The sequence below is a fragment of the Coregonus clupeaformis genome, unplaced genomic scaffold (genome assembly GCF_020615455.1).
Source record: "Coregonus clupeaformis isolate EN_2021a unplaced genomic scaffold, ASM2061545v1 scaf0263, whole genome shotgun sequence".
Lineage (NCBI taxonomy): Eukaryota > Metazoa > Chordata > Actinopteri > Salmoniformes > Salmonidae > Coregonus > Coregonus clupeaformis.
Genome location: NW_025533718.1, coordinates 303176 through 327827, shown reverse-complemented (window position 1 = coordinate 327827; position 24652 = coordinate 303176). Strand labels below are relative to the sequence as shown.

Here is a 24652-nt window from a genome sequence, read left to right as displayed (position 1 = left end):
TCACAGCAAGGTACTTCATTGTTGCCCAGAAATGATTTGATATTGAAATAAAAACAGCTGCATTGTACCTTGAATCTGATTCTGGGAGACAGTTTTGTAGAAATCCTCTTACTAGACTGGTCACTCTAAAGGTCTCTAGCTTGTCTTCCTACTATCTAACTAGACTGGCCACACTAAAGGTCTCTAGCTTGTCTTCCTACAATGCCACCGTCCAGGGGTCTTCTGAAACAACATAGCACCAAGGGTCAAATCTTTGTTCATAGACATTATGTAGAGAGAGAGTGAGAGAGAGAGAGAGAGAGAGAGACAGAGAGAGAGAGAGAGAGAGAGAGACGGAGAGAGAGAGAGACGGAGAGAGAGAGAGAGAGAGAGAGAGAGAGAGAGAGAGAGAGAGAGAGAGAGAGAGAGAGACAGAGACAGAGACAGAGACAGAGAGAGAGAGAGAGAGAGAGAGAGAGACGGAGAGAGAGAGAGAGAGAGAGAGAGAGAGAGAGAGAGAGAGAGACAGAGAGAGAGAGAGAGACAGAGACAGAGAGAGAGAGAGAGAGACAGAAAGAGAGACAGAGAGAGAGAGAGAGAGAGAGAGAGAGAGAGAGAGAGAGAGAGAGAGAGAGAGAGAGAGAGAAAGAAAGCATCTGTCATCCTGTCACATTCCAAGGTAAAGGGAAGTGTCTCGGTTGGGACGAGTAGTCAAGTAAGAATGTGTGTGTGTGTGTGTGTATACAGTGCATTCTGAAAGTATTCAGACCCCTTCCCTTTTTCCACATTTTGTTACATTACAGTCTTATTCTAAATTGGAATAAATTATTATTTTCCCTCATCAATCTACACACAATACCCCATAATGACAATGCGAAAACAGGTTTTTTGAAATGTTAGCAAATGTATTACAAATAAAAAACAGAAATACCTTATTTACATAAGTATTCAGACCCTTTGCTATGAGACTCGAAATTGAGCTCAGGTGCATCCTGTTTCCATTGATCATCCTTGAGATGTTTCTACAACTTGATTGGAGTCCACCTGTGGTAAATTCAATTGATTGGACATGATTTGGAAAGGCACACACCTGTCTATATTAGGTCCCACTGTTGACAGTGCATGTCAGAGCAAAAACCAAGCCATGTGGTTGAAGGAATTGTCCGTATAGCTCCCAGACAGGATTGTGTCAAGGCACAGATCTGGGGAAGGATACTAAAAAATGTCTGCAGCAGAGAAGAATGGGAGAAACTCCCCAAATACAGATGTGCCAAGCATATAGCGTCATACCCAAGAAGACTCGAGGGGGGGGGGGGTATATGTAAAGTTTTTACTTTGTCATTATGGGGTGTTGTGTGTAGATTGATGAGGGGAAACAACAACAATTTAATCCGTTTTAGAATAAGGCTGTAACGTAACAACAATTGGAAAAAATCAAGAGGTGTGCATACTTTCCAAATGCACTGGAAGTGTGTGTGTGAGAATGCCCTCTAAGTGTGGACTAGTAGTCAGAGTATGTTATGGGTGGCTAGAAACAGGTTATCATGAGAGTAGAGTACTGCTGAGAAACAGGTCCAGCCCTACTGACACAGCATGCCAACAAACACAAAACCCACAGAAACAAAGAACACACAGAGAAAACAGACTGATCTGTATCCCAAATGGCACCCTATTCCCTATATAGTGCACTACTTTTGACCAGGGCCCTGGATGGAAAAGGGATGGGCCCTGGTCAAACGTAGTGCACTATATAGGGAATAGGGTGCGATTTGGAACGCACTCTGAGACAGTATCATCCACCCAGGAAGATTCCTATGACATATTAATGAAGGGGTGGGGCTTGGGAGTGGGTAAGGGGGCGTGGCCTGGGAGTGGGTAAGGGGGCGGGGCCTGGGAGTGGGTAAGGGGAAGAGGGAAGCAGAGAGAGAGTTCTCAGTACTTTCAACAGCAGCTACAACACATATCTACACAGCTAGACAGGTAAGAATCTCTACTGAATTATGTTCATTATTATGGTTGTTAGACAGGTAAGAATCTCTACTGAATGACATTCATTATTATGGTTGTTAGACAGGTAAGAATCTCTACTGAATGACATTCATTATTATGGTTGTTAGACAGGTAAGAATCTCTACTGAATGACATTCATTATTATGGTCGTTAGGGTTGACCTGTGGCTTTCAGGTGATTTCAGGTGTAAGGTTCAGGAGATTTGATAACTTAGAACTTACCCACTGGGCAAAAACTGGTTGAACCAACGTTGTTTCCACGTAATTTCAACCCCAAAAAAACATTGTGATGACTGAATCAACGTGGAAAACTGATTGTATTCGCATAAAGTAATCAACATAAGGGCATTTCATATTTTTTTCACCCAACTTTTAACCTAAATCCAGTGACATTTGTTGTTGATTTCACGTTGAATTCACATTAGTTGACAACTCAACCAAATATAAATCAAAACTAGACGTTGAACTGTGTAGTTTCCATAGATTTCACTGAAACAGTTGTAATTGGTGTAATGTTGTTTCAAATCTGAGACAAGCTACAAATGTTGAAATACTAATCTTTCACTATCCACCTGTGAGACATAACAAGATAGAGATGAGGTGTCAAGGTGTGTGATGTCATTAGGGTTAGGGAGTTGTCTCTCTGTCATATGGAGTAGGTGTCTGGTCTAAGGGTTAAAGAGCGACTGCCTTTAAAAAGCAACAAATCCCTTTGAAAACGGCCTATGGGGCATCAATATGAGTCAGAACCAGTTATTCTAGTATCTACAAAGTGTAAATAAGATAATTTTGGTCATAAAGCCAGTCTTGTCTAAAACTGAGTTTGGAACATCCGTGCATCACAACAGGTAAATGAAGGTTGGGTTTTGATTTGATGATGTCCATTTGCCCACTAACATGGGGTGAACAGCTACGGTGATTGCTCTCTATCCAATTGCACAGACCTGCTCAGCAGCGCCGATGGCTTGCATGAGACAACACGTCACACCATTTTTTTACTTGAGAAATACTGCACCAAACACCTTAGTTCATGTAAAATTGCGCAACTAAAACATCCTCGACAAAAACGTCAAAATTATTTACAGATTTATTGAGTTATCTTAGATTCATTCTGGGGATTTTGAGGAAGTGAAATAGGCTACAGTGTCTCATTTGGACAAACATCATTAACCAAAAACAGAATCGGTCAGGAAACACACCTCTAAGACTAAAGTCTAGTTTTTCTAATAAGGAACAGAAAAACACACGTGATCAGTGGCTCTATAAGGGTTCATTATAAACTAGGTGGTTTGAGCCCTGATTCTGATTGTCTGAAAGCCATGGTATATCAGCCGTATAACACGGGCATGACAAAACATTTATTTTTACTGCTCTGATTATGTTGGTAACCAGTTTATAATAGCAATAAGGCTCCTCTGTGGTTTGTGATATATGGCCAATATACCACGGCTAAGGGCTGTGTCCAGGCACTCTGCGTTGCGTCGTGCATAAGAACAGCCCTTAGCCGTGGTATATTGGCCACATACCACACCTCCTCGGGCCTTATTGCTTAATTATAGTCTACCCTGACTTTCTCTGTTTCCTATTTCCATCATGTTAAATATTAGCCACTAACAGTATGGACCTTCAGTAGGCCTAATAACACTTATTCAACTGCCAATTTCCTATTAGTTCCCTTCAGTTGGTATAACCTACATTATCATTCCATTGTTTCATTTACCTTCATTTGCTTCCTCGTTAAACACACTCATTGCCATGTGGTTGTTGCTGAGGATCGTTAGTAACATTTACATTTATGTATTTTTTTTAACTAATATTGAGGCTAATAAAATCTGTCACGAGCAGAGCACAGGACGAAGTCGTAACAGTTTGAACCTGACGCAGGGCCCAATACTTGGCTGTGTCGTCAACACAATCTCACACTCAATTCGTGCAAATAAGTACAACAAGTTTTTCAGCAGATTTCGTGTGTTTCGTGCGTTTTTTGTGTGGCTTAAGTCGTGTGAAAATACACACATTTTCAGAAGAATCTTTTGAAAGTTATTGGAGCAATGCATTTTGGGCATTGGTGTTCTACACTGTCTTTTTGTGTCCCACATTTATTTATATATATTTTTTAAACGTGTTAACAACCCAATATTGTTAATCAACCAGGTTGTCACCGAAATATTTATAACATAATAGTAGCCTTACGTTTTTGTATTATTATTGTTCATGCCAATGCTGTTTTCTATGCTTGTTTTCACTTAATACTTTGGGATAATGGTGCTATGTCAGATTTTATGAGGGTTGCCAGATTGGAGTAAAAAAGCTGTGTTTTGTGATATCAATTAAGATATTTGATTAGGGAATGGGAATACATTTTCATGATAGAAAATTAATTCATAAATAAATGTAGGGTAACAGAAGACCTGCAAAAGAAAATCTGTTTGGCTTAAATTCCCCTGTTGCAACTGCATGGTATTTGCAACTATAACAAGTCTGGACTATGATCAATTAAGCCATATCAATGCAGTTAAACAGGTTAATGTAAAATAATGAATTATGTTGGCTTACATTTATGTCACTACCAAGGCCGTTTTATGATGATTATTACAGTCGTGTCAATCATGTTATATATTTAGGCTATTGTAACAAGGCATATGCCAGCATTGTAGGCCTCTGCCCAGAGGCCTACTAGGCTTTCATGGCAACGGTCGTTGCAGCTTTCTTCCGCTACATCGGTGGCAGCGTTGGGATCACGTCCAGCTCACATCTAGTTATGTGATCTAGTGGTGGGAAGCATTCTGTTTTTTAATATTGGGTTGGGTGTAATTGTGTTGATATATGTAGTGAAGAATGGATATGCAACAATGGGCGTGACGGATAGAAGTAGTCACTACAGGTGTGATCAAGCCTTACATCAAAGTTGCCTGAAGCTGAATGGAAAGTGCCATGCCCTGACCAGTTATTCAGAAGAATATCCTCTGTGACTGTCTAATTTACATAAGTTAACTTACCAGTATGGACCCAAAACAAACACATTTACAAACGACCTGTTTAATGTATTATTACAACCACAGTGTTAATTTTGTTACTGAAGCTTATATATCAAATAACCTGACAACTATCCACAGCATAAGGGTAGACAAATAATGTAAGTGTGTTATGCAGCAAAACACAACTATCCTTTTTTTAGGATGCAAAACAGTAATATGTTGATCCATCCTGTTCTGATCTAATGAGATAATTTTTTATGATCTAATGAGATGGATGTAGGATTTTCTACGGCCTAGAATCGAGGCCTTTCCCAGTCCTGAAGGACAAAGCTAGGCCCCTCTTGGTTCTCATTGGCGAAGACTGAACTCTCCTATACTACAATGCCCAACATGTTATACTCCAGAGGTTGTAAATAAATGCTTTTTAAGGTGATATAACTTGTATCATTATTATAGGGTTGTGAAACCCATAGCCGAATGGCTTCAGACTGAGCATTTCTCACATTTATTTACGGAGAGCAATTTCCATTTTATAACAGCTAGTGTCCATTTATTTATAGTAGTGTGTTGATTAATTATTGCTTTCTTCAGTGGAAATACAGAATATGTATAAAAATGCCACATATACCAAAAGCTAAATCAAGCAGAGATATACGACTATTTAACCATGTTAATCATTACTGAAACATGCAAACTACAAACATTTAACCAGTTAAAGATAATGAATACATGACAACTAGATACAAATACATGATTAAAAATAATTAATACAAATGTCAAAAGTTGGTTATAACATAATTACAAACAAAGTGAGTGTATGTATATATGTGTAAGTGTTTGTGTGCGTGTGTGTGTATTATGGTGTGTATTATAATTTTCCATCATAAAAATCTATCCCCATTCCCCAATGAAATACCTTCACCGATACCACAAAATAAATATATATATTTTTCCACCAATCTGGCAACCCTCATAAAATTCAACACACAATAGCTTTGTATTAAATGCATTATGAAAGAAAAGGTGTAATGTAGGCTCCACGAAATATGAAAGGCGTTATGAGGAATATAGTGTAGGTCTACTGTTGGAGAATATAGTGTAGCCCTACTGTTGGAGAATATAGTGTAGGACTACTGTTGGAGAATATAGTGTAGGACTACTGTTGGAGAATATAGTGTAGCCCTACTGTTGGAGAATATAGTGTAGGTCTACTGTTGGAGAATATAGTGTAGCCCTACTGTTGGAGAATATAGTGTAGGACTACTGTTGGAGAATATAGTGTAGCCCTACTGTTGGAGAATATAGTGTAGGACTACTGTTGGAGAATATAGTGTAGGACTACTGTTGGAGAATATAGTGTAGGTCTACTGTTGGAGAATATAGTGTAGCCCTACTGTTGGAGAATATAGTGTAGGTCTACTGTTGGAGAATATAGTGTAGCCCTACTGTTGGAAAATATAGTGTAGGACTACTGTTGGAGAATATAATGTAGCCCTACTGTTGGAGAATATAGTGTAGGTCTACTGTTGGAGAATATAGTGTAGCCCTACTGTTGGAGAATATAGTGTAGGACTACTGTTGGAGAATATAATGTAGCCCTACTGTTGGAGAATATAGTGTAGGACTACTGTTGGAGAATATAGTGTAGGTCTACTGTTGGAGAATATAATGTAGCCCTACTGTTGGAGAATATAGTGTAGCCCTACTGTTGGAGAATATAGTGTAGGACTACTGTTGGAGAATATAGTGTAGGACTACTGTTGGAGAATATAATGTAGCCCTACTGTTGGAGAATATAGTGTAGGACTACTGTTGGAGAATATAGTGTAGCCCTACTGTTGGAGAATATAGTGTAGGACTACTGTTGGAGAATATAATGTAGCCCTACTGTTGGAGAATATAATGTAGGATTACTGTTGGAGAATATAGTGTAGCCCTACTGTTGGAGAATATAGTGTAGGACTACTGTTGGAGAATATAATGTAGGTCTACTGTTGGAGAATATAGTGTAGCCCTACTGTTGGAGAATATAGTGTAGGACTACTGTTGGAGAATATAGTGTAGCCCTACCGTTGTAGAATATTGTGTAGGCCTACTGTTGGAGAATATTGTGTAGCCCTACTGTTGGAGAATATAGTGTAGGTCTACTGTTGGAGAATATAGTGTAGGTCTACTGCTGGAGAATATAGTGTAGCCCTACTGTTGGAGAATATAGTGTAGGACTACTGTTGGAGAATATAGTGTAGCACTACTGTTGGAGAATATTGTGTAGGCCTACTGTTGGAGAATATTGTGTAGGCCTACTGTTGGAGAATATAGTGTAGGTCTACTGTTGGAGAATATTGTGTAGGCCTACTGTTGGAGAATATAGTGTAGGTCTACTGTTGGAGAATATTGTGTAGCCCTACTGTTGTAGAATATTGTGTAGGCCTACTGTTGGAGAATATTGTGTAGGCCTACTGTTGGAGAATATTGTGTAGGCCTACTGTTGGAGAATATTGTGTAGCCCTACTGTTGGAGAATATAGTGTAGGTCTACTGTTGGAGAATATAGTGTAGCCCTACTGTTGGAGAATATAGTGTAGCCCTACTGTTGGAGAATATAGTGTAGCCCTACTGTTGGAGAATATAGTGTAGCCCTACTGTTGGATAATATAGTGTAGGCCTACTGTTGGAGAATATTGTGTAGCCCTACTGTTGCCTACACGAAAAAAGGGCCTTTCTGACTACAAGAGTACCAGTATCCCAAAGTTTTAAGCAAAAACAAGCATGGAAAACAGCCCTGCTAGAGTTGCCCCGGTCAAATGGAAGTGCTGTTATTGTGTAGTGGAAATGTCTGGGAGCAACAATGGCTCAGCCATGAAGTGGTAGACCACACTAGCTCACAGAACGGGACCGGCAAGTGCTGAAGCGCATAGCGCGTAAAAATGGTCTGTCCTTGGTAGCAAAACACTCACTACCGAGTTTCAAACTGCCTCTGGAAGCAACATCGGCACAAGAACTGTTCATTGGGAGCTTAATGAAATGGGTTTCCATGGCCGAGCAGCCGCACACAAGCCTAAGATCACCATGCGCAATGCTAAGCGTTGACTGGAGTGGTGAAAGCTCGCCGCCATTGGACTCTGGAGCAGTGGAAAAGCGTTCTCTGGAGTGATGAATCACGCTTCACCATCTGGCAGTCCGACGGACGAATCTAGGTTTGGCGGATGCTAGGAGAATGCTACCTGCCCAAATGCATAGTGCCAACTGTAAAGTTTGGTGGAGGAGGAATAATGGTCTGGGGCAATTTTTCATGGTTCAGGCTCCTTAGTTCCAGTGAAGGGAAACATTAACGCTATAGCATACAATTACATTCTAGACGATTTTGTGCTTCCAATTTTGTGGCAACAGTTTGGGGAAGGCCCTTTCCTGTTTCAGCATGACAATGCTCCTGTGCACAAAGCGAGGTCCATACAGAAATGGTTTGTTGAGATCGGTGTGGAAGAACTTGACTGGCTTGCACAGAGCCCTGACCTCAACCCCATCGAACACCTTTGGGATGAATTGGAACGCCGACTGTGAGCCAGGCCTAATTGCCCAACATCAGTGCCAGACCTCACTAATGCTCTTGTGGCTGAATGGAAGCAAGTCCCCGCAGCAATGTTCCAACCTCTAGTGGAAAGCCTTCCCAGAAGAGTGGAGGCTGTTATAGCAGCAAAGGGGGGACCAAATCCATGTTAATGCCCATGATTTTGGAATGAGTTGTTTGACGAGCAGGTGTCCAAATACTTTTGGCCATGTAGTGTATTTAGATGGCTTTCTTCCATTGATCCCTAATATTCTGAACCACTTCTCTCGATATATTCTATTGAGTCTGTCTACAAAATTCGAACTAAAATGAACACAGTATTTAACCCTTAGCCTACCATGGTCGCGTCCCTGCGGAAATCGAATTAACCTCTTTTTTAAATCCCCGTCAAAATCCATCTGATTAAGATAGAGATATCTGTTTTTGCATGGGCTGCGTCTCAATTCACCACCGCATCCTCCTATATCTCCCTTACGCATCTGCGTGAAAGGTGGCAGAGCTAGAGTGGTGTTTGTCAGACCATGAGACATCCCGAAAATCGGTCTTCTCACGAAATCGTATGTGGCGTCCAAACAGTTTGGCCTAAAAATTATTATGACCACTCTATTGAAAGCTGAGACTCTCACAAAGGTTTTGCCCAAAAGCCTCACAAGACTAGTCTGAAGGTCCCCAGTACCAGTTGTAAAAATGTATGGAAGTGTATTATGGAGATAGCTTAGTGCCTAAAATAAGGGGATAAATACATGTTAAAAAAAAATGTGTTTCCTGATCTTTCTTATCTCTCAGTTATAGGACACATACTTCAGGACAAACTTCCTTTAGTTTTTTTTGGGGACTATGTTGTTCCATGTAGTGAATCTGTTATTCAATTAATAATATGCATGTCAATCTCTCCTGGCTCAAAGTGGAGGAAAGATTGACTTCATCACTACTTGTATTTGTGAGAAGTATTGACATGTTGAATGCACCGAGCTGTCTGTTAAAACGACTAGCACACAGCTCAGACACCCATGCATACCCCACAAGACATGTCACCAGAGGTCTCTTCACAGTTCCCAAGTCCAGAACAGACTGTGGGAGGCGCACAGTACTACATAGAGCCATGACTACATGGAACTCTATTCCACATCAAGTAACTGATGCAAGCAGTAGAATCAGATTTTAAAAACAGATACAAATACACCTTATGGAACAGTGGGGACTGTGAAGCAACACAAACATAGGCACATACACATGCATACACACACATGATAACATACGCACTATACACACACGTACACATGGATTTTGTGTTGTAGATATGTGGTAGTGGAGTAGGGGCCTGAGGGCACACACTTAGTGTGTTGTGAAATAATGTTTTTTAAATTGTATAACTGATCAAAAGTAACAAGCGCAATGTGATAATGTTTAACAATCAAAGCGTTAAAGCAAAGCTGTAGAGATGTACAGTATATGTTTACCTTGTACCTTGTACCTTCCTCGTTTAGGGCCTGATCCCGACTTTATCCTACGCACGCCTTTCCTACGCACACCTTTCCTACGCACTTCTCAGTATTTGGCATTCAGACTTCCCTTTTTTAGTTGTGTAACGCGTTCTGAATACATTTCATTCAACCGCTGAAAACCCTCCCACTTGCTGGCTAACACATTTTGTCATGGAGTTTTCAAAAAATTTGGTTTTTAGTACATTTATCTTAAGCCATCCCTTTAAATACGGGGAAGCATCCTGCAGGACACCAGAGGAGACAGACAGGGAAGCATCCTGTAGGGCACCAGAGGAGACAGACAGGGAAGCATCCTGCAGGACACCAGAGGAGACAGACAGGGAAGCGTCCTGCAGAGCACCAGAGGAGACCAACAGGGAAGGGAAGCATCCTGCAGGGCACCAGAGGAGACAGACAGGGAAGCACCCTGCAGGGCACCAGAGGAGACACACAGGGAAGGGAAGCATCCTGCAGGGCACCAGAGGATACAGACAGGGAAGCACCCTGCAGGGCACCAGAGGAGACACACAGGGAAGGGAAGCATCCTGCAGGGCACCAGAGGAGACAGACAAGGAAGGGAAGCATCCTGCAGGGCACCAGAGGAGACAGACAGGGATGGGAAGCATCCTGCAGGGCACCAGAGGAGACAGACAGGGAAGGGAAGCATCCTGCAGGGCACCAGAGGAGTCAGACAGGGAAGCATCCTGCAGGGCACCAGAGGAGACAGACAGGGAAGGGAAGCATCCTGCAGGGCACCAGAGGAGACAGACATGGAAGGGAAGCACCCTGCAGGGCACCAGAGGAGACAGACAGGGAAGGGAAGCATCCTGCAGGGCACCAGAGGAGACAGACAGGGAAGCATCCTGCAGGGCACCAGAGGAGACCGACAGGGAAGGGAAGCATCCTGTAGGGCACCAGAGGAGACAGACAGGGAAGCATCCTACAGGGCACCAGAGGAGACAGACAGGGAAGCATCCTGCAGGGCATCAGAGGAGACAGACGGGTGTATCTGTTCTACGGGTGTATGCCTGTCTGTCTGTGTGTGTGTGTGTGTGTGTGTGTGTGTGTGTGTGTGTGTGTGTGTGTCTGTAAGCCTTTGGTCTCCACCCTATTTAAGATAGTCATCCCTCATGTTGCGTATAATCCCACTGACAGCAGATGACTGAGTGACTGACAGTCAAAGCTCTCTGTCTGTTCCTTGTATGATGGATGGGTGGGCAGTGTGTGTGTGTGTTTGCAGGTATATGAAAGGTTACAGGCAGGTTACAGTGAAGGCGTAGCTCAGCTCTAGAAAAGGAGCTTGTCCGTATGTCTCAGCCAGGGGTAGAATTAGATTTGGGTAGTTCCATCTCAGGTCAGGTTTAACAGGTATAGGATAGTCCAGCGTTTCCCAAACTCGGTCCTGGGGACCCCAAGAGGTGAACATCTTGGTTTTTGTCCTAGCACTACACAGCTGATTCAAATCGTCAAATCTTGATGATGAGTTGATTATTTTAATCAGCTGTGTAGTGCTAGGGCAAAAAACAAAATGTTCACCTCTTGGGGTCCCCAGGACCGAGTTTGGGAAACGCTGCGATAGTCCGTCTTCTGGCTTCCGAATGGAACCCTTAGGGTTACAACATTCTCAACATTTGTCTCAGAATTCCCTGCTTTGCAGAAGTCCTGGTTGCAGGATTCCAGATTTAGCAGCAACACAACACTGAGCCAGTATTGCGATGAGATTTGGTCGCTGTAGAATAAGAAAAGCTCATCTCACAATATAATGTTCTGGCATTTTGGATTGGGATCTGATACAGTGAGCTCCAAAAGTATTTGGACAGTGACACATTTTTTGTTGTTTTGGCTCTGTACTCCAGCACTTCGAAATGATATAATGACTATGAGGTTAAAGTTAAGAGTGCAGACTGTCAGCTTTAATTTGAGGGTATTTTCATCCATATCAGGTGAACCGTTTAGAAATGACAGCACTTTTTGTACAAAGTCCCCCCCTCCCCATTTTAGGGGACCAAAAGTATTGGGACCAATTCATTTGTATGTGTATTAAAGTAGTCCAAACTTTAGTATTTGGTCCCATATTCCTAGCATGCAATTATGTCACGAGTTGCAAAGCCAGAACCCAGAAGCAGACCAGGACAAGGTAAGTTGAAACGAAGGTGAGTGTTTATTTACAAATTCAAGAGTGATGCTGAATAATCCAGGGAACAGAGCGGGCGGCGTTGATTAGTTGTTGGGGGTGCAGTGGTTGATCCCATCATGGGTCGGCAGCCGCCGACCACCAGGCAGAGGTTGGATGAAGGTTCCGGACGGGTGACTGCAGATGGAACAAAACGGAGGTAAGTAAACAACAACCCAACAAGGTGCAAAAACAACAAAACTAACGCTAGGCTCTAAGACTGATACTCTGGTAAACCTACTGTTCATGGCTAACGATCCGGCAGGGGAATGGATGTTAGGCCAGAGCCTAAGAAGGGTGATGATCAGGACCAGGTGTGCAGATTGCTGATGGGATGCAGGTGCGGAAATCAAGAGAGCTCCCCGGAGCGTTCCAGAACCCTCGGGAAACTGGAGATCACGAGCAGAAAAAACTAGTCCACAGACAGGACCCGACTCAGACTGCCGGGATCGTTACAGTACCCCCTCCGACGAACGCCACCGGGCGGACTCCCGGAGCGCCAGGATGGAGGCGGTAGAAGTCACGGATGAGGTCAGCATCTAGGATCTGTCGCCGCGGAATCCAACTCCTCTCTTCAGGACCATACCCCTCCCAGTCCACGAGATACTGGAAACCCTGGCCCCGCCGTCTGGAATCCATGATGCGTCGCACCGTGTAGGCAGGACCACCTCCGATCATCCGAGGAGGAGGAGGAGGAGGCGGAGGAGGCAACAGAGGACTGAGGAAAACAGGCTTGAGGCAGGAGACATGAAAGGTGGGATGGACTCTGAGCGTCCTCGGTAGTTTGAGTCGAACTGCCACTGGATTGATCACCTTCTCCACCACAAACGGACCAATGAACTTTGGTAACAACTTCCTAGACTCAGTCCGTAACGGAAGATCCCGTGTGGCCAACCAGACCCTATCTCCGATGGTATAGGTGGGAGCGGGGATCCGGCGACGATTCGCCTGGAGCTGATACCGGTCCGAAACTCTAAGGAGTGCCTTTCTGGCCCGATGCCAGGTCCGGTGGCAACGACGAATATGGGCCTGAACAGAGGGCACTGAGAGCTCCTTCTCCTGAGAAGGGAACAAGGGAGGTTGGTAGCCATACAGGCACTGGAAGGGAGACATCCCAGTGGCAGATGTAGGGAGAGTATTGTGGGCATACTCAACCCAAGGCAACTGAGAGACCCAGGAGGTGGGGTTGGAAGAGACCAGGCAGCGTAGCGTGGTTTCCATCTTCTGGTTGGCTCTCTCCGCCTGACCATTGGATTGGGGGTGAAAACCAGATGTGAGACTGACTGTAGCTCCAATGGCCAAACAGAAGGACTTCCAGACAGCAGAGGTAAACTGAGGGCCACGGTCGGAAACGATATCACTGGGCAACCCGTGGACCCTGAAAACCTCCCTAACCAGGATCTCGGACGTCTCCGAGGCAGAGGGAAGCTTGGCAATTGGCACAAAGTGGGCGAACTTGCTGAATCTGTCCACGATAGTCAGAACGACCGTGTTCCCCTCAGAAGCGGGCAACCCAGTGACGAAGTCCAGGGCCAGATGCGACCATGGTCGCCGGGGAATAGGAAGGGGGTGAAGTAGTCCAGAGCTGGGCCGATTGGTACTCTTATTCTGCGCACACACTGGACAGGCAGCAACAAAACCCCCGAGTATCCTCGGCCATGGCAGGCCACCAAAACGTCTGCGAAGAAACGCCATTGTCCGAGCCACGCCAGGGTGACAAGCCATCTTGCTGGCGTGGGACCATTTGAGGACAGCAGGACGAACCGACTCAGGCACAAACAACCGACCGGGTGGACCGTTACCGGGACCGGGCTGAGTCCGAAGGGCCGCCAGCACCTCCTCCTCAATCTTCCACATAACTGCTCCCACGACGCAGTTCCGGGGGAGAATTGTCTCGGTCTCGGACCCACTCTCCTCCGTCTTGGAGAACATCCGGGACAAGGCGTCCGCCTTGCCGTTCTTAGATCCAGGTCGGAACGTCAGGGAAAACTTGAATCGTCCGAAAAACAACGCCCACCTGGCCTGACGGGAGTTGAGACGTTTAGCCGATTGCACGTAAGCAAGATTCTTGTGGTCAGTCCAGACAATAAACGGTTGCTCCGCCCCCTCCAACCAGTGGCGCCACTCCTCCAAGGCAAGTTTCACCGCGAGAAGCTCCCGGTTACCCACATCGTAATTCCTCTCCGCAGGCGAAAGGCGACGAGAGTAGTAGGCGCAGGGATGGAGTTTACTGTCCGTGGAGCATCGCTGCGACAGGATGGCGCCAACTCCCACATCAGACGCGTCCACTTCAACGACGAACTGACGGGCCGTGTCCGGTTGAGAGAGAATCGGTGCGTTGGTGAATCGCCTCTTCAAATCCAGAAACGCTCGATCCGCCTCTGGATTCCACTTGAAGGTCCTTATACTTGAAGTCAAGGCAGTTAACGGAGCGGCCACACGGCTGTAATCCCGGATGAATCTGCGGTAGAAATTCGCAAACCCCAAAAATCTCTGGAGCTGCAATCTCGTACCGGGCTGGGCCCATTCCAGAACTGCTCTAACCTTCTCCTGGTCCATCCTAATCTCTCCCCTGGAGATGATGTACCCGAGAAAGGATGTCGTGTGGGCGTGAAACTCGCACTTCTCGGCCTTCACGAACAGGCGATTCTCCAACAATCGCTGCAGAACCTGCCGGACATGCTGGACGTGGTCGGAAGGTTCCTTCGAGAAGATCAGAATGTCATCCAGGTAAACAAACACAAAGAGACCGATCATATCTCTCAGGACGTCGTTCACCATACTCTGGAATACCGCTGGAGCATTGGTCAGTCCAAACGGCATCACCTGATACTCGAAGTGACCCATCGGTGTATTGAAACCCGTCAACCACTCGTCCCCCTCTCTGATCCGGACCATGTGATACGCATTGCGTAGGTCTAGCTTGGTGAACACCGTAGCACCCTGTAAGGAGTCGAAGGCAGAACTCATCAAGGGCAGGGGATACTTGTTCTTGACCGTGATGTCATTCAACCCCCGATAATCAATACACGGTCGAAGAGAGCCATCCTTCTTACCCACAAAGAAGAATCCTGACCCCCAGGGGTGATGACGAGGGACGAACGAGACCAGCAGCTAGGGACTCCTTGATGTAGGTCTCCAAAGCCTCACGTTCAGGTCGGGAGATACTGTATAACCTTCCCTTGGGGTAGACAGCTCCAGGGAACAGGTTGATGGCACAATCATATGGTCGGTGGGGAGGGAGTGACAGAGCCTTCTGCTTACTGAAAACTTCCCCCAAATCGTGATATGTCTCGGGAACCAGGGACAAATCTGGGGGTTTAGCCTCAATCACCTGACTGGGAACCGAATGGGGACAGGCAGTCTTGAGACAGTTAGCATGACAATCAAGGCTCCAACTCGTTACCTTGCCCGTCACCCAATCGAACGTGGGATTGTGTTCCTTCAGCCAGGGGTATCCAAGGACCAGAGGAACATGGGAAGACGGCAGAATGAAGAATGACATCATCTCAGAATGATTCCCCGACAACAGCATCTTAACCGGTTCAGTCCTCATCGTGATACGTGCCAGACTACTGCCGTCCAGAGTGGTAGCTTCAATGGCTTCCCGGCAATTGCTCCTTGAAAGCCCCAGCTGTTCCACCAACTCGGCATCTAGAAAGCTTCCATCGGCACCTGAATCGATAAAAGCGTTAATCGCTAAGCTCTGATTCCTGTTCATAAGGGTAGCCGGGAAACGGGGTCTGACAGAGGTATTGAGAGGTCGAAACTGGCTCGCTAAAAGTCCTCCCAACTTTAGCGAGCCGCGCAGTTTGACGACCCGACTGGAACCTGAGAAGCTGATCGGTTGGGACGGAACCCATTGCTTCTCCCTCCTTCGCTCTCGGACTCGATTATCCACCCGAATAGACAAGGCTACCAAGCTGTCCAGGTCACTAGGCTCCGGATAGGAGATCAACTCATCCTTGAGCTGCTCCGACAGACCCTGGTAAAAGGCCGCTTGCAGAGACTCCTCATTCCACCCACTCTCACAGCCAACGTCTTGAACTCGATCACGAAGTCGGCCACGCTGCGAGTTCCTTGGCGAAGCGAAAACAGGCGCCTAGCTGCGTCCCTCCCTCGGACGGAATGGTCGAAGAGCTTCCTCATCTCGGCCGTGAACCCCTGGTATGAAGCCATGCAGGGATCCTGTCGTTCCCAAACGGCTGAAGCCCACTCCAGCGCTCGACCACGCAGCAACTCAATCACAAAGGCTATCCTAGCCTTGTCTGTGGCATAAGAGTAGGGCTGTAGATCGAACACTAATCCACACTGCATAAGGAAGGAACGGCATCTTCCCAGCTCCCCCTCATATTTATCCGGCGTCGGAACCTTGGGCTCACGGAAGGACACAGCTCCAGAAGCGGCAGGCGAGATGGGTGAAACCGGTAGTGGATCCTCCACCGGAAACTTGCGTTGGTTCTGGACCTCCGTCAGACCGGTAGAAAGGTTCCGAACTGACAACGCGATCTCCTGTAGTACCGTGCTATGATGGCCCAACATCTTCTCCTGCTGGGTAATGGCATGGCGAACAGAGTCCAGGTCCGCTGGGTTCATTACTGGCCGGATCGTTCTGTCACGAGTTGCAAAGCCAGAACCCAGAAGCAGACCAGGACAAGGTAAGTTGAAACGAAGGTGAGTGTTTATTTACAAATTCAAGAGTGATGCTGAATAATCCAGGGAACAGAGCGGGCGGCGTTGATTAGTTGTTGGGGGTGCAGTGGTTGATCCCATCATGGGTCGGCAGCCGCCCGACCACCAGGCAGAGGTTGGATGAAGGTTCCGGACGGGTGACTGCAGATGGAACAAAACGGAGGTAAGTAAACAACAACCCAACAAGGTGCAAAAACAACAAAACTAACGCTAGGCTCTAAGACTGATACTCTGGTAAACCTACTGTTCATGGCTAACGATCCGGCAGGGAATGGATGTTAGGCCAGAGCCTAAGAAGGGTGATGATCAGGACCAGGTGTGCAGATTGCTGATGGGATGCAGGTGCGGAAATCAAGAGAGCTCCCCGGAGCGTTCCAGAACCCTCGGGAAACTGGAGATCACGAGCAGAAAAAACTAGTCCACAGACAGGACCCGACTCAGACTGCCGGGATCGTTACAAATTATTTTGATGATTTTTCTGAAACAACACCCTGGACTGCAGTGACACATCCATAATGTTTGTCAATTAATGTTTCTTCTTTGTGGAATTCCAGAAGAGTAGCTGTTGCCATAGGAAACCAAATAAATGTGCATATAGACAACATAGTTCTCTAATTTACAGTGACTCATAACCAACACAGTGGAGCACTATTCTGGGTACCAGTCTATTTAGCTGTCATTCCACTCCTTGACACTCCTGTCATGCTAAACATCTGACATGGAATCCAAGGACTGGAATGTCAGCTAAACAGACTGGTACTGAGACGAGTGAAGCCCTGCCTGTAACCTTGAAAAGACACAAGACGACACTCCCTAATCAACTACAGGACAATAAGGTTCTCAGCTCATTCTTACCATGACTATTAGAATGTGGAGGATGCCGAATGACAGGTTTCAGCTGTAGTGTGTGTGTGTGTGTGTGTGTGTGTGTTCTCCGTAGCTGGGGTTATAGCACTTTCTAGTGACTGAATAGAGAACTATGTCAGAGTTGGACTTGCATAGTTTTAACAACGGCAGTGGCACACATTTGAGAGGGGCTGACTTCATATCTAAGGCCTCACTTCAGCACCACTTTAAACCAAGTACAACTTATAAAGGCTTTATACAGCCTACAGAGGCTTCATAAGCACTACATAAATGCTTCACAAATCATCTATATGTGTACGTAATCCTCTATAGATTGTGTTTAAACATAGCTCTTTGTCACATTTGGCAATTGAACTGTAGTGTCGAGTTAAATGTTGCTAGTCATTGCTGTAACAAAGGAGTCCGCTCATACTGAACCTTGATCATAAGTTTATTCATATCACAAGCTTTCAGCATGAGTTTACAGATGTCATGATCACCCGGAGAGCAACGTCCCAGATTGCAATGGCTGCTCTAACCTCTTCTTCGCTTTTTACCCAGTATATATAATCTTCCCAAGATGTGGGTGGCTCCCTCTACTGTCCAATCCCCTGTCTACAACACACTCCGTGTCTGTTGTATGTGGCGTTACACTAAAACATTCCCTCTTGATACTAAAATAAACATCCTCAAAGGTTCCACTTAAACCCATTAAGAAAGTCATAATCTTAATACACTACAGAACCTATAATGGTAATTATGTCACTCTTTATATACAATTTATAGAGGTTGACATGCGCTTATAGATGATCTGTGAAGCATTTAGGTAGTGCTTATGAAACCTCTTCCTCCAGCCCTGCACTAACACACCTGATTCATGTCTTGATTGGAGATGAATTGTTGATTCAGTCCTTATGAGCCTGGCTTGCTCCAGAGGACGATGTTGATGTTATAGCGCGTATGGTAGACACACCTAACCCTTGACCCCTCTCACAGGAAGCCCAGCAGAGGAGAATGAGTGCAGATGGAAAAGACCCGCCCCCCTACATCATACCAGGTACGTCAACATTATGTTGTTCGCTGTAACATGCGGACAATAAAGTTGTATTGTACTGTACTATTACATCCCAGGTTGTAACTATACTGTACCTGTGTATCATATAGGTTACGTCCCAGGTTGTATCTATACTGTACCTGTGTATCGTATAGGTTACGTCGCAGGTTGTAGCTATACTGTACCTGTGTATCATATAGGTTACGTCCCAGGTTGTAACTATACTGTACCTGTGTATCATATAGGTTACGTCCCAGGTTGTAGCTATACTGTACCTGTGTATCATATAGGTTACGTCCCAGGTTGTAGCTATACTGTACCTGTGTATCATATAGGTTACGTCCCAGGTTGTATCTATACTGTACCTGTGTATCATATAGGTTACGTCCCAGGTTGTAACTATACTGTACCTGTGTATCATATAGGTTACGTCCCAGGTTGTATCTATACTGTACCTGTGTATCATATAGGTTACGTCCCAGGTTGTAGCTATACTGTACCTGTGTATCATATAGGTTACGTCCCAGGTTGTAGCTATACTGTACCTGTGTATCATATAGGTTACGTCCCAGGTTGTAGCTATACTGTACCTGTGTATCATATCGGTTACGTCCCAGGTTGTATCTATACTGTACCTGTGTATCATATAGGTTACGTCCCAGGTTGTAGCTATACTGTACCTGTGTATCATATAGGTTACGTCCCAGGTTGTATCTATACTGTACCTGTGTATCATATAGGTTACGTCCCAGGTTGTAGCTATACTGTACCTGTGTATCATATAGGTTACGTCCCAGGTTGTAGCTATACTCTACCTGTGTATCATATAGGTGCCAGGTGTCTCTCGCTATAGATTGTACTCAAGTCTGTTTTACATATTGGAGCCATCTAATCAGCTCTCTCTCTCTCTCCCTCCCTCCATCCCTCTCTTCCTCCTCCCCATCTCCCCCTCCATCCCTCTCTGACTCCCTCTCTCTTCCAGTTGAAGGGCAAGGTGAGGATGGGGTGAAGGTGTATCATGTCCATACCCCGTTCAACCCTCCTTCCTCCACCATCCCCTCCAATAGCTTCTCTATGTCTCAGTCTCAGGCCAAGACAGGTAAGCACTTCCTGTCTCAAGTCTAATTTATACCTTACGCAAGCACGCAACACCAGAACTGTAGCAACATCAGCTAGCTCATCTAGCTAGCTAAAATTACATCTCATTGGTTGAAGAATTGTTCTGACTTCAAAAGTACTTGAACACAATCATGGCGTATTTATAAGTGGTAAATTCCCAGGTTCCAAGGAGGCATCTGAAGGCATCACACGTCTCTCTCGTGTCTACCCATTAAACCATCTTTCTTTCCCTTGTTCCTACTATACCAGCAGTGTTGGAGCCAGCCAAAATATAACTTGTCCTCTCCCTCCCTCCCTCTCCCTAGTGTACACCAGTGGAGGTGGTGGTATTGGAGGAGGTGGTGGAGCTCCTACTCAGAAGTTTGTGAGTTATGAGACAGAACTGGGCCGTTCAGCGGGTATGACCACCTGTACTTCCTGTCAACAACAGGTGATGACTAACGTCACCTATAAAGTCGGGGCCTTCGCCTGGCTCATGTGCATCCTCTTCATCCTCTGTGGGTGAGTAAAGAAGGGGGGGCGGGGGAGAGAGAAAGGAAAGCTGGAGGAGTTATAGAATGTCTTGATTCTTTTACATTTACATCATTTAGCAGACGCTCTTATCCAAAGCGACTTACTTTTGAGGAAATTAGACATGTCTAAAATCAACTGAACACCGTGTCTCTCTCCCACCCCTCTCTCCCAGGTTGGTAGTGGGCTGCTGTCTGATCCCGTTCTTCGTGAAACACTTTAAGGATGCATACCACTCCTGTCCTCGCTGTAACCGCATTCTCCACGTGGACAAGAAACGCTGCTGCTGACCGCCTTAACCCCACCCACCACTAGGGGAGCTGCTGCTGACTGCCATACTACCAGCAGGAGTGCTGTGGCTCTGACCTGTCTGACCTGTCTGACCTGTCTGGCCACACTCTCAGTCTGGGCTGGATTCCATTAGACGTTTCAAGTTTTAATGTCACGTGCACTAGTACAGTGAAATGCCTTTCTCACAGAAAACATGCTCCTTTTCCTTCTTGCACCCACAGCTCTGTATATGAATTTGAGAGTGGTTATATTTATCCAGCCACGTACCAATGCAGTGGCGGAGTCAGGGTGACCGTTTCGTTGTTCTTTGAATTGCAGATTGCCCTTTTAAATTTCTGTCTCAGAAAGAGTTTCAATACTGCTCTTATCCACACTCTATCAGAACAGCGAAGGAGAGGAAAGGGGGAATGTTTTCAGAATGGAATCCAGCCGAAAGGAAAGAACAGAGCAGCAGCCCCACAGAAACCTACAGGATTACACAGTCATAGTATGAATCCCAAATGGCACCCTATTCCCTATATAGTGCACTACTTTTAACCAGGGATATAGTACAAAAGTAGCGCACTATATAGGGAATAGGGAACCATTTGGGACGTGACCTTAGTTTAAATGCAGATCTAACTTACTGTACCAGAGGGTTGTAAATAGTATGAATCTGAGAACTATTTTTATAAAAATTCACAAAGTTACAAATGCCGACAAGCGAGCAGATGAAGACGTGGTAGAGCTGATCCTGGGAGCAGGTTTGCACAATTCTAGTAACTTTCCCAGGTTTTCCACAAACCCAGGTCGGAATATTGGAATCAGGAGGGAAGAGGCTAGCCTGGGTACCAGTCTGTTTAGATATCGTTCCACTCTTTGTTATGCCAAACATGACTGGATTTCTCCAGGCTAGGAAGAGGCAGAAAATCTGGGAATCCGCCAACCGGGCATTCTGGTTGGTTACCGGACTATTGCAACCTGTTGAGCAACCTCATACAGAACATTCAGATAGAAATGTCTTGTGTAGCACAGACATGTATACATTACAATCTATATGTTTTACAATCTATATAAATTACAATCTACAGTCTCTTGAATAAGGCCCTGGGTTGACCAACTGGCAGACAATGAACCCAATATTCAGATCATTATAACTACGATTCCTACACCCACTGGAATGACTGTTGTTTTGAAAACAAACTAGCACTGCTGAAGTTCACCCCTGACCTCTAGTTTATATATATATATATATATATATATAAAATTCTATAAGTCAGTCAGAACCTAGGCTTGACTGTGGGTTTTGAGTTCCAAATAGCACCCTATTTCCTATATAGTACACTAGTCTTGACCAGGGCCAACAGTCCTGGTATAAAATAGACGTGCAGGGGACCATTGGGCTCTGGTCAAAAGTAGTGTACTATATAGGAACTAGGGTGTCATTTGGGACTCACTCCCACGTCTTCCCCCTTTTCAGAAAGCTGTAATGGACACAAAGGACTGAACTGGGGGTGTTTTTACGTTATTTTCGAGTAAACCGAAGATGATTTTATTGACAACACTAATCTGTCTTAACTCTCAACTACAATGATGTGTAATACCTTACAGCTGACTAGACATGATGGAGTTCTGATATATTGCTTATATAGATTATTATATGCCTCTAATAAAATGATATATATTACATGTGTTGTGGTGTGGTTATTGTTGCATTAGACAAAGTTTGTTGTATTACATTTGTTGTGGTGTGGTTATTGTTGCATTAGACAGGAAGTTTGTTGTATTACATTTGTTGTGGTGTGGTTATTGTTGCATTAGACAGGAAGTTTGTTAAATAACATGTGGTGTGGTTATTGTTGCATTAGACAGGAAGTTTGTTATATTACATTTGGTGTGGTTATTGTTGCATTAGACAGGAAGTTTGTGGTTATTGTTGCATTAGACAGGAAGTTTGTTATATAACATGTGGTGTGGTTGTTGTTGCATTAGACAGGATGTTTGTTAAATAACATGTGTGGTTATTGTTGCGTTAGACATGAAGTTTGTGGTTATTGTTGCATTAGACAGGAAGTTCAGAGTAAATGAGTGGGTTCTTAACTGACCCTCCTGGTTAAAATAAATACGTTATTTTAGTTATAGTTAGTTAGTTAATAGTTATTTTGAGCTAAAGACAAAGGTATATTATATATACACACACATGCAATGCATTCGGAAACAGCTCAAGGATGTCGATAAATCAAGGATGATCAACGAAAACATGATGTCCATATAAACCTATGATGCCATATAACCAACATTCGGAAAGTATTCAGACCCCTTCACTTTTTCTATATTTCGTTACAGCCTGATTCTAAAATTGATGAAATTGGTATTTTCGCCCCTTCATCAAATCTAAACAAAATACCTCATAATGACAAAGCAAAAACAGGTTTTTAGAAAAGTTTGCAAATGTATTACAAATAAAAAAACAAAAATATACATTTACATAAGTATTCAGACCATTTACGCAGTACTTTGTTGAAAGACCTTTGGCAGCGATTACTGCCTCGAGTCTTCTTGGGTATGACACTACAAGCTTGGCACACTTGTATTTGGGGAGTTTCTCCCATTCTTCTTTGCAGATTCTCTCAAGCTCTGTCAGGTTGGATGGGGAGCGTCGCTGCACAACTATTTTTAGGTCTCTCCAGAGTTGTTAGATCGGGTTCAAGCCCAGGCTCTGGCTGGGCCACTCAAGGACATTCAAAGACCTGTCCCGAAGCCACTCCTGCGTTGTCTTGGCTGTGTACTTAGGGTCGTTGTCCTGTTGGAAGGTGAACCTTCGCCCCAGTCTGAGGTCCTGAGCGCTCTGGAGCAGGTTTTCATCAAGGATCGCTCTACTTTGCTCCGTTCATCTTTGCCTCGATCCTGACTAGTCTCCCAGTCCCTGCCGCTGAAAAACATCCCCACAGCATGATGCTGCCACCCCTATGCTTCACCGTAGGGATGGTGCCAGGTTTCTTCCAGGCGTGACGTTTGGCATTCAGGCCAAAGAGTTCAATCTCGGTTTCATCAGACCAGAGGATCTTGTTTCTCATGGTCTGAGAGTCTTTAGGTGCCTTTTGGCAAACTCCAAGCAGGCTGTCATTTGCCTTTTATTGAGGAGTGGCTTCCATCTGGCCACTCTACCATAAAAACATGATTGGTGGAGATCTGCAGAGATGGTTGTCCTTCTGTAAGGTTCTCCCATCTCCACAGAGGAACTCTGGAGTTCTGTCAGTGACCATCGGGTTCTTGATCACCTCCCTGACCCAAGGCCCTGTTCTTGGAGACTTTCAATGCTGCAGAAATGTTTTGGTACCCTTCCCCAGAGTTGTGCCGCGACACAATCCTGTCTCGGAGCTCTACGGACAATTCCTTCGACCTCATGGCTAGGTTTTTGCTCTGACATGCACTGTCAACTGTGGGACCTTATATAGACAGGTGTGTGCCTTTCCAAATAATGCCCAATCAATTGATTTGACCACAGGTGGATTCCAATCAAGTTGTAGAAACATCTCAAGGATGATCAATGGAAACAGGATGCACCTGAACTCAATTTCGAGTCTCATATCAAAGGGTCTGAATACTTATGTAAATAAGGTATATTTTTTTTAATTTGTAATACATTTGCAAACCTGTTATCGCTTTGTCATTATAGGGTATTGTGTGTAGATTGATGAGATTGTTTTTAATTTAATCAATTTTAGAATAAGGCTGTAACGTAACAAAATGTGGAAAAAGTCAAGGGGTCTGAATACTTTCCGAATGCACTGTACATGTCAGTACATACGCACAAGTAGGTCACATGGGGGAGAGGCATTGTGCCATGAGGTATTGATTTATTTGTTTTTTTAAACCAGGTTTGCTGTTCACTTGCTCTATATAAGGTGGAAGGGAGTTCCATGCACTCATGGCTCTGTATAATAATGTACGTTTCCTTGAATTTGTTC

At 44.8% G+C, this 24652-nt stretch overlaps 1 protein-coding gene across 1 annotated transcript; it reads left to right on the top strand.

The window, feature by feature from the left end:
• The first annotated feature begins 1885 nt into the window (after window positions 1-1885).
• Window positions 1886-22368, top strand: LOC121556124 (lipopolysaccharide-induced tumor necrosis factor-alpha factor homolog). Its single transcript, XM_041870013.1, has 5 exons — window positions 1886-1959; window positions 18725-18785; window positions 19765-19881; window positions 20207-20402; window positions 20587-22368. The coding sequence occupies exons 2-5, from the start codon at window positions 18743-18745 to the stop codon at window positions 20699-20701; spliced, it is 471 nt and encodes a 156-aa protein (XP_041725947.1). The 5' UTR covers window positions 1886-1959; window positions 18725-18742; the 3' UTR covers window positions 20702-22368.
• Window positions 22369-24652: the final 2284 nt, after the last annotated feature.

Bases quoted from the DNA above. Each gene is read 5' to 3' on its own strand.
- LOC121556124 (XM_041870013.1), top strand. From the start codon at position 18,743: ATGAGTGCAGATGGAAAAGACCCGCCCCCCTACATCATACCAG. The intron at 18,786-19,764 runs GTACGTCAACAT...TCTCTCTTCCAG, and splicing joins GCCCCCCTACATCATACCAG to TTGAAGGGCAAGGTGAGGAT. The intron at 19,882-20,206 runs GTAAGCACTTCC...CCCTCTCCCTAG, and splicing joins TCAGTCTCAGGCCAAGACAG to TGTACACCAGTGGAGGTGGT.